We start from the raw sequence: 15,671 nt of genomic DNA, 5'->3' as shown, positions 1-15,671 counted from the left end.
GGGCACCAGGTTGGCGAAGGCGGTTGCATGCTGTGGGTTTCCGATCTTCTCGGCATCAAATGCTCTCTCCCCATCTGTCTTGCTCCTTTCTTTCCCTTTCTAACATCCACTTCCCTCGCTCCCACCCCTGCCTTTCCTGAAGGGTCAAAGGGCAGGCAGAAAACCAGGGAGGGTTTGGCAGACGTCTTTGGCTGACATGAGCCTGCTCAGGAGAGGTGAGAGGCAGGGGTTCGGGGAGCCTCGGGTTCAGAGCAAGGTTAGCCAAATATCAGATAAATTAAGCAGGAGCACCAGACAGCTTGGCTTGTGGGTGAACTTTTCACCCAGCTCAGCTAACCTGTTCCTGTCCTGGCCGTTGCACAGGTGGAGAGGGCTCCAAGGGAAGCCTGACCCTCGGTCTCTCCGCCTTCCTCTGTCAACGCGGGGGCAGGAATCAAAGCAAAGGCCCAAGCAGGGAGGACGCCCAGCTCGCAAGAACATGAAAAACTGCCCATTGGTCCAGAATGCATCTGAGGCGACACATACATACACATTCAGAAGACCATTCTATGTGATGCTAAATTGACTTTAATTAGGGATGTCCAAATACAGTGGTACCTCGGGTTACATACACTTCAGGTTACAGACTCCGCTAACCCAGAAATAGTACCTTGCTTTAAGAACTTTGCTTCAGGATGAGAACAGAAATTGCGTGGCAGCAGCAGGAGGCTCCATTAGCTAAACTGGTGCTTCAGGTTAAGAACAGTTTCAGGTTAAGAACGGACCTCCGGAACGAATTAAGTACGTAACCAGAGGTACCACTGTATGTCCATTGCAGTTTCTCATTTTCGCCAATCCTCCTCATGAAAATTCACTGGCATTTCAGTGTGGATGTTTCTTAACTGTGCACTGGTTTGAGTATCGGACTAGGACCTGGGAGACCTGGGTTCAAATCCTCGCCACTCGGCCCTGAAGCTCACTGGGTGACATTGAGGCCAGTTCACTGCCTCTCAGCCTGACCTACCTCACAGGGTTGTTGTGAGGATAAAATACTATCTTTCAGAGGAAAGGTGAGTTGCAAATGCAATCAATCAATCAATCAATCAATCATTAAATTTGCCTAATACGTGTATTTCTGCAAAGCAATTTCCTCTACTGTAACACATTACAGTACCAATAAAAATTAAAATGTTACTTTCACTCATATATGCAATGCTATGCACACTTTACCCTTTCAATGCATTTATTTACAAATTACTTGGGTAGAGGAGTGCATTGCAAGATTCACGGAAGTGTGAATTTCGGATGGATGGCCCTGCTTTGGTTTGTACTTCGTTTCAGAAAGTGTGAATTAGGTGAGCTCATCTTCAAAGGCAAACTGCAACTAAGTTCTCCAGCATCACTGATCAACTAGTATAATGCTCTTCTAATGGTTTGGGGTTTGTTTTTAAGAAATTGATTATTAATATATGATATGTGATTCTAGGTCATTTCTTTTGCAATACTGAATTTATTCTTTTCTAAATTGTTGGGTTTTATCTTCTTCATATTTACTGATACGTTTTGCAAACCGTTTTCTCCCCATCTCTTTTCCCCAACTTCCCACAATGTTTTACATTTGGATAATAAGCAGGTGTCCATTGTAAGATGCTCACTGTGGGAAAGCTGCATAAAAATAATCTTAAATTATTTTAAATTTCAGATTTAAAATAATGGTGCAAATTTAAAATATGATGCATATTTTAAATGCATCAGTATTGCATTGTACCTGGCTTCTGAGAGCCTTCTGCATGTGAAGCAATTAAGAAATGTTCTTACAGAAAGCGTAACATCGGGAGGAGACCATATTTGACTACCCCCACATGAAAGCATCTATGGGGTTTCACACACCACCCAATTCAAAAGCCCATTTCCTGTGATGCTACATCAACTTTGACTCTCTGGCACAATTTGTTACCATGTGTAAAATTTGCCAAGTCAAGACAGAAATAAGAAAATGGCCAAATCTGAACCAGAAACCACTTGCCCTTGTATTGATTGCCCTGTATTGCTGAGGAAATTCTATTCATAGCACTGCACCATGCAGAATATTAATTGGGCAAACATCCGAAAATGGGCATTTTCTGTTCTTGCTCCTGTGGAATGCCCTCCCCTCTGCCAGACACCATCAGTTGCTCCAGAAATCTTTTGCCCAGGCCCTCCCTGAGCCATAAAATCGGACCCTCTTCTTATGTTTGAATCCCTCAAATTCCTGTTTTATTTGCTGCTGTTTTATTTGTTTAAGGTTGCGTTCTTGCTTTAACGATATTGCTTGCTTTTATGCTGTATGCTGTTTAGAGGTCTTTTAAAAAAAAGAATACTGAGCAGCTCAACTGTTGCCAAATAAAATAAAAAGTAGAAAGGGATAAGCAGAACTAAACATACAGGAACAAATTTCCACACCGAAACCAAACATCATAAATTAATATCACAAGGTTCCAAGTAACACAAATGGGTTTACATTACCTCATTATCGCAGTACATTATAAAAACACTGTATTTCTCAATAAAGACATTACAGTGGTACCTCGCAAGACGAATGCCTCATAAGACAAAAAACTCGCAAGACGAAAGAGTTTTTCGTTTTTTGAGTTGCTTCGCAAGACGAATTTCCCTATGGGCTTGCTTCGCAAGACGAAAACGTCTTGCGAGTTTGTTTCCTTTTTCTTAAAACCGTTAATACCCAGGGAATCCGTGCTTTGCAAGACGAAAAAACTCGTAGAACGAAAAAACTCGCAGAACGAATTAATTTCGTCTTGCGAGGTACCACTGTATCTTGTTGTCTGCCCTCTCTGGTTCTCACCATATAAGTAAGCTTAGCCATGCATACCATGTCTCAGATTTGAGTTGTTGATTGTCTCATGGTGTTCTCCTCCCCACCCACCCCCATTTTGACAAACAATATTTTTGGCAGCATTTAAGAGATGTTGCATTAATTCCCCACCCTCTGCTAATACACTTTCCTTAACATATCCCAGACTCTCCAAGTGTCCCTATTTTCCAGGGACAATCACAGATTTACAGAAGCCATCCAGGTTTCTAATCTGATCATGGAATGTCACGCTATTCCTAAGGACGTTCCTATTTTCATCAGAGAAATGTTAGAGGGTATGGAGTTATGCAACCCTCATGCCAAGGAGATAAGTATCTACACAACCTTTGGAAGACATCTGAAGGCAGCCCTATATAGGGAAGATTTTTGTTTTTTAAAATGTTCAATGTTTAATTATGTTTTTATCTATGTTGGAAGCCGCCCAGAGTGGCTGTGGCAACCCAGTCAGATGGGTGGGATATAAACAAAAAAATTATAATGATGGAATCGGATGTCCCTCTTTTCATCGGAGAAATGTTGGAGGGTATGATATCCAAATACAGTGGTACCTCGGGTTACAGACGCTTCAGGTTACAGACTCCACTAACCCAGAAATAGAACCTCAGTTTAAGAACTTTACCTCAGGATGAGAACAGAAATCGTGCGCTGGTGGCAGCGGGAGGCCCCATTAGCTAAAGTGGTGCTTCAGGTTAAGAACAGTTTCAGGTTAAGAACGGACCTCCAGACTGAATTAAGTTCTTAACCCGAGGTACCACTGTAGTAAAATTACACGACCCATGGGTAAACTAGTCAGTTATTACTTCAACTTCCATTGCTATATCTTCCCAGACAGATGGAGGGAAAGACGATGAAGAAAAATCCGTCAACGGCCCATTTTAGGACCACATCTGCACATTTCTTCTTGCAGACGAGATCTGGCCCCTTCCCAAGAGACTCTCAGCTCCCCAATCTGAAGCCAGTCACCCATTCCCTCCTTGAACAAAGTGCCTAGAAGATCAGGCCAGGCAGAGCAGCTCCTCGTGAGAGTGACCCAGCGGAGGAGACGGAGGCTCCCTCTGCCCTGTTCCATTACTCTTTTTGATTGACACTTTAATGAGGGTACGACGGGTCGCCCCCCTGCTGGGGGGCTGGTTCATGCCCCGTTTATCTCACAGTCCATGTAAGCCGAAAATAGCCGCTGGGCTGAGTTTCACCGGCCTGTGACCCAGCAAACCCCACCATGATGGATTGAGTGACTGAGGCGAGTTGGCAGCAAAAGTGTGTAGCAACAGTTTTGTTCTGTCAGCACGACACAATGGATTTGCTGATCCCTAGGTTTTTCCCTCCACAGCCGCTGCCGCTGTCCCTCGCAGATCTCCCCTCCCTTCGCAGGGGAATGGAGTGGGGAGAGGGAGAGGGATCAACAGAAATGGAAAACCTTCAATTTCAGTTTCTCTCTGCTTCTCTGGTTTAAATTCAACCTTTGAGAAAAAAATTCTCCTGAAAATTCACCAGCACTCCAGTGTGAATTTCGACCCACTCAGAGTGCGGTTTTGATTCATATATATATTTGCAAGCAAATTTTCTTATGTAATGCAATTATTGTACATTATTTTCACTAATACAGACATACACTTGCGCACGGCTTGTTCGAACTGCGTAGCAAAATTCAGCAAAGCGCCTATTTCAGACGACAGCTGCGTTTCAGTCGGTGTACTGTTTTGCGAACTAGGCGGTTTCTCATTAAAATGCAGTGTAATAAAATAAAATTGATTCCCCCCCCCCAATCCCTAGCTACCAAGGAAAAATAAATAATGTTTGAGAAGTCAGGCTCAAACCTTCTTCTTCCCTGACAAAGTACTGGGAATGGGCAACAGGAAATTTGAACTTTCCTTTTCTTGCCTTTTAAAACAGCTGCTCAGGAGCTGAATGGATGAGGCTCCGTTGTTGGGTGTGCCTGATTCTGCTCTGGCTCTTGCAGTTGCAAAAGGCAACAGTCACCAGATGTTACCAGACCCTTTGTGACCCTCAGGGTAGGGTGGGAATGCACTCTTGCGCTATTTAAAGCTAGGTGATGTCAGTGCATCTTGTACAGCTTTATACTTGAGCCATGCTTATGTTTGTTATTATTTACGGCTTGCGCAGAGCCATCAGGGCAGCAACGGAGGACGAAGAGAGGCCCTCAAAGCATTCTCAACATCTAATGAACTTTAACACGTGGAATGATAAAAGTCCGCCGTTTTATCAGGACAAGTTATTCGTTGTTTACTGTTGTAACAGATGTTTCCTCAAAATTTATCTTCTGTACCATGAAAATAAATAAAAACAGTATTCCAACGATATAGGTAATAAGCCTAGGTTAAAATGGTGCTTTTATTAAGTAGCAACCTCTTTGAAACTCACCCCCCCCCCGATATTGTGACACACAAATATTTTCTACAAATAAAAAGCTGTATTTTAATTAACCTCCAAAAAGCATTAACCACCACAGAAATGTTATTTCGTCTGTTGTTGCGAAAACCAAGATGTCTGAATTGGTCCTTAGGCTGCTTATCCATTTCAGTTTAATACTGATATTGCCTCACAGGTGCAGGATGGTGTTGGCAAAATGTGAATTTTTCCCTCTCAAAGGCCTTATTGTTTGGAAGAAGCTTATAGAGGAATATTAGACAGCTAGGTGGGGTTTACGGCTGTTTGTCATCAAATTTGGCATTAAGAACTCAATTGAAGAAATCATATCTAGATTTGGGACACCTTCATATACTCGGAAAATAAACCCTGGTTCATTATACGAACAATTTTGGAGGTACGCAGTTCCATTTTTCTACATCTATTTCACAACTCTTCTAACAACAGGAAGGCACCGTAAGGATCCACAATCTGCAAACAGCATCACTATTTCAGATATACGCTGTTTTGATAAACATGGGAGAGGTTTTAATGCATCTCCCCCTCCTCATTGCAGTCCCCACCTGGATTGGGCCCCACACTACTTTTCTTCGTACCTGGGGTGGGAGAAGCTCCCATTTAGGAGAAGCGTTCAGAGCCAAGCGCTTCCCCCAAGATGGCAATTCTGCATGTACCTGCTGCCCCCCAGTAATATCAGGCAGCAACTGAGGGTATGAACTCAATGTCAGCAGCTATTTCAGAGTTCACCCATTTGCAAAATGGCACACTTGACTCCTTGAAGGGTATCCATGGGGGGGGGGATAAGAAACCCCACCGCTTTGTGCTTTCTAGAAGTAATGGGAAGGCGGGGGGAGGGCAAGGGAGAGCCGGAGGATATTTTAAGCCATGGGCTTTGGAATCTGAATGCAATGTTTATTCACTTAGTAATGGGGTATTAGTGCCAATATCAACAGGAGTGTCACAGCTCCACACACACACACACACGACTGTGGTTCCTAATGCTGTTGTTGTTTTTTTTAAAAAAAAGCTTTTCCCCTCTGACAAAACACACTGCAAAAGTCTGGAATGACTCCTTTTGCAGACGCTAGATCTGAAACCAAAAGCAGAGGAGCCGGACGAGGGGCCCTCTCACCCAGAATCCCACCAGAGGGCAGGAGCAAAGCTGTGCTTTCAAGATGGCGTCAGGAGGCTGCTTTCCTGGCTCCGCACAACCATGAGGGAAAGTGACTGAAGTTATCCTGGTTTGAATTGGAAAGCTACCTGCGCATTTCAGAGTACACCCAACACTTGATGGACTCTCCCCATGAAGTCCTTTGGGTAGCTGAATTGGTAGCACACGTACGATATGTGGCCTAATCACAAGGATTCACAGCAGCAGCTATTGTGTTCCCCTTTCTATACTACCTATAGGAAAGTGGAGGTTGGTCCATTGAAGTGAATGAGGAGCAACCCCACCACCCTCAGTCTGGCCTCAGTCAGCTCCCACCTCCCTGCCTTCTTTCTTACAAGTAGTCCAGGGGTGGGGGGTGGGACTGGCTGTCAGCTTCTTCCTTCCTAGTCTCAGGTTTGGTTCATCCTGGAGCCTCAGAGATGAGCAGTAAAGTTGATTCTTTATTCAAGGAAACGGAATACAAACAGAGAAACCTAAGGCAAGAGTGGCCCCCTGGCAAAGCAGTTGCCAGTGCTGACTACCCGGGACTCCCGCTTCAATGTTTTCTTTCTACTATTGCCTCCTTCCCCCCACAATTTGGAAAGGTGCCTCTTGCAATAAGAAGTAGCTTTACACCAAATCAGACCACCATTGGTCCATATAACATTGTGGGCACATCTGGGATTTTGAAGAAGCACGGTGGATGCTTGTCACGTCTAAAAAGGTAGAGAAAGCCACCAACATCAGCTTCCCCCACACCCACAGAGACAGAACTTTGACAGAGAACTTCCATGAGTGCCATAGGAGGTGGCGCCCGCAGGCGTTGTGCTGATAATAATAATAATATTTTATTATTTATATCCCACCCTCCCTGGCCAAAGCTGGGCTCAGAGCGGCTAACAGTAAAAATAGCGCAATTAACATAAAATCACAGTCAATTAATTGAAATACATTCTAAAATCAATTCAGAATCGAATTAATGGCAATCATTGGGCTAGAGTTCTATGAGGATTATAGGAGAGAGGGGGTCAGACTGTGCCTTGGCCAAAGGCCTGGTGGAACAGCTCCGTCTTGCAGGCCCTGCGGAAAGATGTCAAGTCCCGCAGGGCCCTAGTCTCTTTTGTGACAAAGCGTTCCACCAGATTGGGGCCACAGCCGAAAAAGCCCTGGCTCTGATTGAAGCCAGCCTAACCTCCCTGTGGCCTGGGATCTCCAAGATGTTTTTATTTGAAGACTGTAAGGTCCTCCATGGGACATACCAAGAGAGGTGGTCCTGTAGGTACGAGGGTCCTAGGCCATATATGGCTTTAAAGGCTAAAACCAGCACCTTTAACCTGATCCTGTACTCCACCAGGAGCCAGTGCAGCTGGTATAGCACCGGGCGAATGTGATCTCACAGCGAAGACCCTGTAAGGAGTCTCGCTGTGGCATTCTGCACCCGCTAGAGTTTCTGGGTCAGTCTCAAGGGCAGCCCCACGTAGAGTGATGACCCCTGGTCTATAGTTTCTTCCCAGATCTACACACAGAGGCCCGGAATTGAACCTTGGATTGTCTGTATGGAAAGTGTTTGCTTTTTTCACTGAGCGACAGCCCTTCCCAGAGCTGCGAGGCAGGGAGCCAGCCTGGAATTCATGGTCACCATCCAAAGAATGTGGAGACAAGAGGAGAGAGCAGCAGTAGCATTTATTAATCCTCAGATTTAAGACTACAGGACTGCAGTATTAAAATTTATAAACTTCCATTCCTTTCCCCCCCTCCCAAAAGGCAGTTGATACTTTCCAGTCGTCTTATATACCTGGTGTTATTTCCTGGTCAGAGTCCATTTTCTGCTTAAGGCCAACAGAGGGGAACGTTTGTGTGTGTGCGTACGTGTGTGTGCAATAACATCACTTTCCTCTGCAAATGTCCCACTATAAAAGGAGGCATTATTGTTTAAACATCAACACTGCCTTATAAAGTGAACATCACAAAATGCAAGAAAAGTTACGCAGATGATTAAAAAACAACACAAGTCTCCTGTTTCCCTTAAACAGGAGATTCTGGCTCCCTGCAGGGATCACTGCAGTACACACACACACACACACACACACACACACAACCTCACCAGATTTATTTTATAGAGCCAACACCCTAGGTATCATTATTTTGCTGGAGCCCCCTACCCTTCCAAACAATGAACCCAAATAATTCTGGAGCCAGCAGCACACAAAAACACTGAATGGTGGAAAGGAACATGCCCCACCCTCGTCGCCAGGCCCCATCCTGACTCTGCCATAACCCAGCTTAGTGCAGGTCACTCACAGCACCTGTAACAAAACAAAAAATATGAGCCTCAAAGTGTTCCAGGTGTCCTCATCACCACCTCCACAGGAAAAGCATTGTTTCAAAATGCTCAGAATCAGTGCAATAGAAAACTCAATATAACTTCTCCTTTAATTTCTTTACATGAGATAGACCATTATACACCCTCACAACACCCTGTGCACTTTCTTATTTACACCAAACACAGTTGTACATACATACATATATATATATATTTATATATATATATCTGTAGAGGTATATATACACACAGAGAGAGTAAGAAAATACAGGGCTTCCCCTAAAACTAAATGTATGTCAAATACGTCTTTGATCTCGTAGTTCCCCCATGGCGAGACTCTCTCTTGTTTCCAGGGCCTTAGCTTCCTAGGCTCTCAGAACACACTTTCTAACACCCAAACGCTGGTCCTGCTCTTTTTCACCAAGCGCGGAGGCGACTTCTCCACGAGGTTCCGTCAGGGTCAGGAGTCCAGCTCGAGTTGATCTGGGTGCTCGCTGGATCTCAACATAAGCTGTTGTTCATAGAAAAGGCTCTTTGCATAGTTGATTTCTTGAGACAGCTTCACCGCGTGGGCTTCAGACGTCACATGGACCTGCACAAAACAAATCACATTTCTCATGTCAACAGAGAACGGAAGCTATGCTTTGGAAGTAGCCTGCCGCTCCCCTCCCCTTGCTGGGTAAAAATGACAAAAATCCACAGCCAGTGGTGACTAAGCTTAGGATTCCACCGTGAAGAAGAAATCTTAAAATATTGCTGGTTGTACACCACCCATGTCTTCATTTGTGCTTAATGGTGACTGGAGACAGCAGATGGCGTTGGGGTGAACCCCTCTATCTGGAACAGTGGTAGGCAGACCAGGCTGGTGAGATCAACTTGAAGTTTTTAACTAGAATCCTGAGATTAATTAATCCCCTCCAAGAGGCTTGTCTGGTGCCCAAGTTATGGTTCTTTCAGTGCCAGGTGAAAATTTCAATTCCCCACCCCGGCCTTTGAATTTCAGCCGTCTACTTGGCACTTTTAAATCTGGACACAGATTGCTCTCTCTTTTTGCTGTTTCTTTAGGTTGGTTTTTTAATATTTATTTTATTCTAGCTTGTTGTTCTGCTGCTTGGGTCACATTTTATGCTGGTTCTGAGTTCATGATGTTTGTACCAAGGAGACTTATTGACTGCATTGTTATTTGTGCATTCACTGGTTTTTATGGACTGCTCACAGAGGGCTTGGGTGATTTTCAGGGCGCGTCTGTCTGTCTATAAACAGCACAGATGCAAGAGGAAAGTAAATGAACCAATATCCTTACCATGGGCTTCTGATGAGATGGGCCAGGTATCGACACCCCACTGCTTGAATTGACAGCTTTCTTTGTCAGCTGCACATAGACTTTCCCGTGGTCCTTTGAGATAAGGCAATGGTAGAGATCGTCATACTTGACCTCCAGGAAGACGGCTTCTCGGTCCATCGTGTCGCCACTCTTCAGGAAATAAACCGTTTTGGAGGAAATGATAACGCAATAACTGTCTATGTTCTCTGCTGCAATGAAGCTGCAAAAGAAAGAAAGAAAAATCGAATCAAATCAGGAAGTCAGTGTCTCACTTGCTAGATGTTCATGTTTCAAACATCTGCTATCAAATGAGTTTGCTGCTAGAAGAATTCCAGACAGCACACTGGCTACCGAGATGGATTTTAATCTCACGCAAAACCATCACAGGACAGAAGACGAGGCAGAGAGGCAAGATGTGGCTTGAGAATCATTATCTGCCTGAACTAGAATAAATCGTCCTTGGGTCCAGTCCCAACTTGTATGCAGCTTGTGTCTGGCACTTGGGAAATCATTTATAATTATTGACAATCATGCAACGTACATCCTGAATCCAACACTGAGTCAGCTGCTTCTACCAATGAATTATGTCCCCCTGTTGCACTTTTAGGTTCCTACATTGTTAAGGTTGGTTGGGGGGCTGCCTTTCCTATGGCCTTCTGTATCTGAAGTTTATTTTGACCAGGAGTGCTAGGATGTTTTAACTCCTCATATATACACTGGGGCAGAGTCACGTGGAACCCGGAAAGATGTTCATCTTTTATGATTTCCCTTTGAGGCGGAAAACGACCACTTTCTGAATGCATTTTATTTCCAGGCCCTCTTTCCTTACACGCTTGGAAGAAAGTTTCCCGAGTTTGAAAGGGCTCCTTTCCAAGAAAGTTTGTGCAGATGAACGCCATGATCAGAAGCCTGGCTGCAATCCTACGCACAGCTAACCTGTGGTGAGTATTGCTGAAAACAATGGGATTTACTTCCAAGTAAACTATGCAATAGATCTGATGGCAAAGTCTCACATGCGGCGACACATTTCCGGACGGACTTTTGTTTCGCCTTTGCCCTTATTGGAGAAGGAAAAAAAATATTGTGTGGAGGAACCTGAAGGTAAAAACGTTCTCACCTATCCCCACATTTTAAACAACGTACTCTCCACAGAGGTGGCATTACCACAGATTCAGCGAGACTCCCAGGAGTTTGGGAAGAGCGTGATTGTGGCTTTAGAAAACTGCCTTCCCTGAAGGTGCTGTTCCTGAGCTACAGGATCCAGCTACATAGAGTCACCTGAACTCAGCAGGGGAATTCCCAGTTTTGTGACCATGCCTGGACTGGTAAGATATAGGGCATGCTCCTAGGGCAAGCTGTTTGCGATTCAACTCTGAATACTGCTACTCCTTCTGGAGACTAGGTGTTTCAGGCATGCAAGAGAGAAAACTTCCTGTGGTTGCTTATCACTCTGAAACAAACAACAGCTGAACATCCATTCACAGTTGGGGCTGCAAACAACTTCCGCTACTCTGCCTGCAGTTATATAGAGAGGTATAGAAGAGGGAGAGCCATGTACCTTGTCTACAGGGAAGCCTTATAATAAGGAAGCTTCGAAATCAGACACTGGGGTGGCTCACTCAAGGCCCTTTTAGAGACCAGCAGGTGGCCTGGGACAATATGCCTGGCATATGGTAGTGTTTGAAGTTGGGGGGTGTTTAAAAAGCACTTTCCTCTAGCATTAGCTGTAACTAGCCAAGTGCAGAAAACAAAACAAAGAACACGGCCACCCCTTGGTCTCCATAAAAACAAGCAAACACCCAAACACCGCAAACTCCCCTGTTACAAGGAAATCTTTTGTCAGCTGCGCTAAAATGGGCAATTGGGTGCAACGTGGGCAGGGAGTCCTGTAAGCACAAGAGGAGCCTTGGCAATGTTGTTGGCTGGAATATCCGTAGCAAGAGCTCTGTTTTGTTCTAAGCCTGAGTCACACATCATTGTTCATTTTCGCTTGCTGACACATGCCTTTCCCCTCTCCAGGATCAACTGACAAACCTTCTGGTGACCCCTGAAGGCTGTTGTGCTGCTCCAAAACCCCACCCTCCCCAAAGCCCTACATTTTGGCAATTAAAAAACAACAACAAAAAAACAGCAACAACTGCAGCGGCAGCAGCGACAACATAGCAATGCAAGCGACAACCTTCTAAATAAAATTAAAACCAAAACTAAAACAACAGATCTACAGAACAAAGTGGAAGCCGATAATGTCTCTGGAGAACTTATGGCTCTACACTCTTGCAGCACCCCTCCAAACCTCCCCCCTCCTTTTTTTTTTTACATAAGGAACTAATTTAATTACACAACCTTTTCCAGAAGTGAAACAGTGGGCCTAGCTGACGGGGGGGGGGGGGGGGTGGAATGGAAACATTTAGCAAGAACAGTAAACCAAGGCATTAGAGCCCTCCATTTTATGGATTTAACTGTGGATAAAATATGCAATCGTTTGATCGTTTGGGTCTCTCTCTATATATGCGCAATATACAATATATGCAATATATGTATGTATATATATCACAAGTGAGGAGTGTATGGCCGTTGGGGGCGGGGGAGAGGAATGCATACATCGGAGTTTGTACTGGGCTTCCCACAAATGGGTGTTGGCTTTGTTACTGAGATACCAGAGGGAAATGCTCTGGCGAATGAGCCATCGGTATGGCTCAGAAGGTTCTGGCTGACAGTCCAATTATCTTGTCTGGTGGGGGGACAAAATGAAAATTATGGCTGATAACAACAACAACAACAAAGCTTGGGAAAGGCTGCAGGTCAGTGGCAGAGCACCTAGTTAGCATGCAAAAAGGTGCCAGGCCCAACCTCTGGCACCTATCTCTAGGCAGCTGTGGACGAGATCCATGCCTGAAACTCTGGACAGTCATTGTCAGACAGCGCAGACAACTATGAGCTAGTTGGACTGATTCAGCCATGGAACTTGCTTGGTGATCCCCAGTCACAGGAACATAGAAAGCTGCCTTAGACCAATGGTCCGTTTGGTTCAGTATCTGCCACAGTTAAGAGTAAGTGACATAATGCCTTCCATATGTTTCTGGAGTTCAGCTTTGAGCACAGGCCATGCTGGCTGCAGCTGATGGGAGTTGGGAGTCCAACCTCTCAGGGTTGTTTGCAAGATCCTCGAAAAGAGATATAAGAATAATTTGAGCAGCACTCAGCCTCCTATGAACTTATTAGCTACTGGTAGTGACAAAAAAGAGTGTGTTTTGATACTTTCTGTCCAGTACAGCCTTGCAATATGACCACAGAATGAGCAGGAACTTGGCTACCCGGAAAGGCTTTTCCAGTTTTGTGTGTAACTTAATGGAACCATGTGCAATCACATTTCCAGGGATTTGTGGCTCACTCAGTTGTGTGTGTAGTTTCTTCTCTATGCTTTCATCCCACAGAAGACCACAATTTAAGGGCACAAGTTGAGATGCATTAAAAAGGAGAGGACAGATGCTCCCATTTTTCCATGCTCAGTTGCAAAGCGATGCTCAGTCTCTTACAGGCCCTTCCTTCCCGTTTACTGCCTTTCAGCTTGAAACCTTTAAGCGGACGCTGCAATGAAAAGAGGCTTACATTTATACCCCACCTCTTAGATTGTCTACAGCCAGATTATATAATGAATTGGATAAGGCATGTGCGGCGGTGGGGCAAGGAGTACAAGAACAGAATCCTGTTTTGGTTTTAAAAAATCTGTTTTCATCTCAGGAAATGAGGGGCAACAATAATGTGCTAGCAGGCAAAGCTGTTGCAACAAGGGGGTGATGCAACCCACATGGGAATTTCCTAATGCCGATGGGAATCGCACAAGAGCAAATGAAAACTGCGTTGCAGCGAGCTGCCTCTTGGTCTGCAAAACACGAGAAGGCATTTAAAGAGAATGTGGGGAGCAAAGGGACAAACTGCTTTGGTGCTTACAACTCATCCTGAATGTTCTCCGTCAGCTTGCACAGCACCTCTTGCCCTTCTGCCTGACTCTCCAAGTATCGAGGGAGGAGTCCTTGTGGGCCCCTGCAGCACCGCGGCTTCCTCACTCTTTCCGCTTGCGTCCTGTCAATCATAAACAAGACAGGCAATGTTATTCTTATTATTTCAATAATAATTTCATTTGCAAGTCAGTCAAATTCAATTTGCTGAAAAAACAGCAACTCATTAGTCACCATGAAAATGCCATAATACGGAAAGGCACTGAGATACGTTTCAGCGTAAGTGGCCCCCAGCATACTGAATTTTTTTCTAATCCGCTGGGCTGCCAAGGCCAACGTAGACACATTGCACGTAGCATGTTTGTTCCCATCCATCAGCAAATAACCAAATTTCTACCTACTATTCAGTAAGGAAACTCTCTGAAGAATTCCCTTAGGAACTCTATCCCAAGGGGAATTATATACAGTGGTACCTCAGGTTGCAGATGCTTCAGGTTACATACGCTTCAGGTTACAGACTCCACTAACCCAGAAATAGTACCTTGGGTTACGAACTTTGCTTCAGGATGAGAACAGAAATTGTGCTCCGGCGGTGCAGCGGCAGTGGGTGGCCCCATTAGCTAAAGTGGTGCTTCAGGTTAAGAACAGTTTCAGGTTAAGAACGGACCTCTGGAACGAATTAAGTTCTTAAGCCAAGGGACCACTGTAGTACATAAACAAGCAGAATTTCCCACCTCCCCCTGGCAGTGATTAGAACAATTTACAGGTGACTTATTAGTCACTTTACACCAGTGATGGCCAAACTCGGCCCTCCAGCTGTTTGGGACTACAATTCCCATCATCTCTGACCACTGGTCCTGTTAGCTAGGGATGATAGGATGTAGTCCCAAAACAGCTGGAGGGCCAAGTTTGGCCATCACTGCTTTAGAAAGAAGTATCAAAGCAGCTTACAAAATAAAACACACTGTATTTTGGGCATCACATGGCAGGGCAGAGTCTCAAACAAAGATGCGCTTTCCCAAGCCCACATTCCCAGCAGGTTGACACTCCTGTCTCAGTGATGTCTACGATGGCTTGGTCATGACCAAGATGGCAGGGTCCAGCGAACTGGCTTCAGGCACCAGGCCTGTTGGCAGACCAACTCTGTGTTACAAGGGCGCCTGCAAACGTGACGTGATGGTTGGCGAGATCCACCCGGCCGCGTGGCGATCCTTTGCAGACAACCACAGGGCATCCATAGCAGTGACGGGTGAAGGAATGACAGCTAGGAGTGCAGAGAGAAGAAATGCCATGGTGCATCTGCAGCAGCACAACCAGCTGCAACAAAATAATGTCTCTCCAGTATTGGTCTCTCCAGCCACAGCGGACACTGTAGCCTTCCAAGAGTTTGACCTCACCCTCAAAGGCGCACTCCTCCATTGTCTCCCGAGACAGACTGATACCCACAACAATACAATACAGACATGTTAAAGCCAGTAAAAAGGTCATCAAAGCTCGAATGAATATCTGCTAGGCTCCTTGCAACAGCACCTGGTCTACCCTCCCAGCTGACCCGTCCCTTGCAAGTGGAGATCATAGATGCACACATATACAATAGTCTTCTGTGTATGGTTTGCCCAGAGTAGACCCATTTATATCAATGAACCTAAGACAGCCACATCTGTTAAGTTAAACAG

The 15,671-nt window shown here is 45.0% G+C and overlaps 1 protein-coding gene across 11 annotated transcripts in view; it reads right to left on the bottom strand.

The window, feature by feature from the left end:
* Window positions 1–8,053: 8,053 nt before the first annotated feature.
* VPS13D (vacuolar protein sorting 13 homolog D) overlaps window positions 8,054–15,671 on the bottom strand; it is a 115,019-nt gene continuing 107,401 nt past the window's right edge. For all 11 annotated transcript variants that reach the window (XM_081923360.1, XM_081923359.1, XM_081923355.1 and 8 more), the window contains 3 exons: window positions 13,988–14,119; window positions 10,016–10,256; window positions 8,054–9,304 (listed from right to left, as the gene is read on the bottom strand). In XM_081923360.1, coding sequence (XP_081779486.1) covers window positions 9,173–9,304; window positions 10,016–10,256; window positions 13,988–14,119 — 505 coding nt within the window. In that variant the 3' untranslated portion in view covers window positions 8,054–9,172. The remainder of the gene's footprint in view (window positions 9,305–10,015; window positions 10,257–13,987; window positions 14,120–15,671) is intronic.

This window comes from Podarcis melisellensis, assembly GCF_964234715.1.
Source record: "Podarcis melisellensis genome assembly, chromosome: 8".
In the NCBI taxonomy this organism is placed as follows: Eukaryota; Metazoa; Chordata; class Lepidosauria; order Squamata; family Lacertidae; genus Podarcis; species Podarcis melisellensis.
This window is presented reverse-complemented; position numbering and strand designations above follow the sequence as displayed.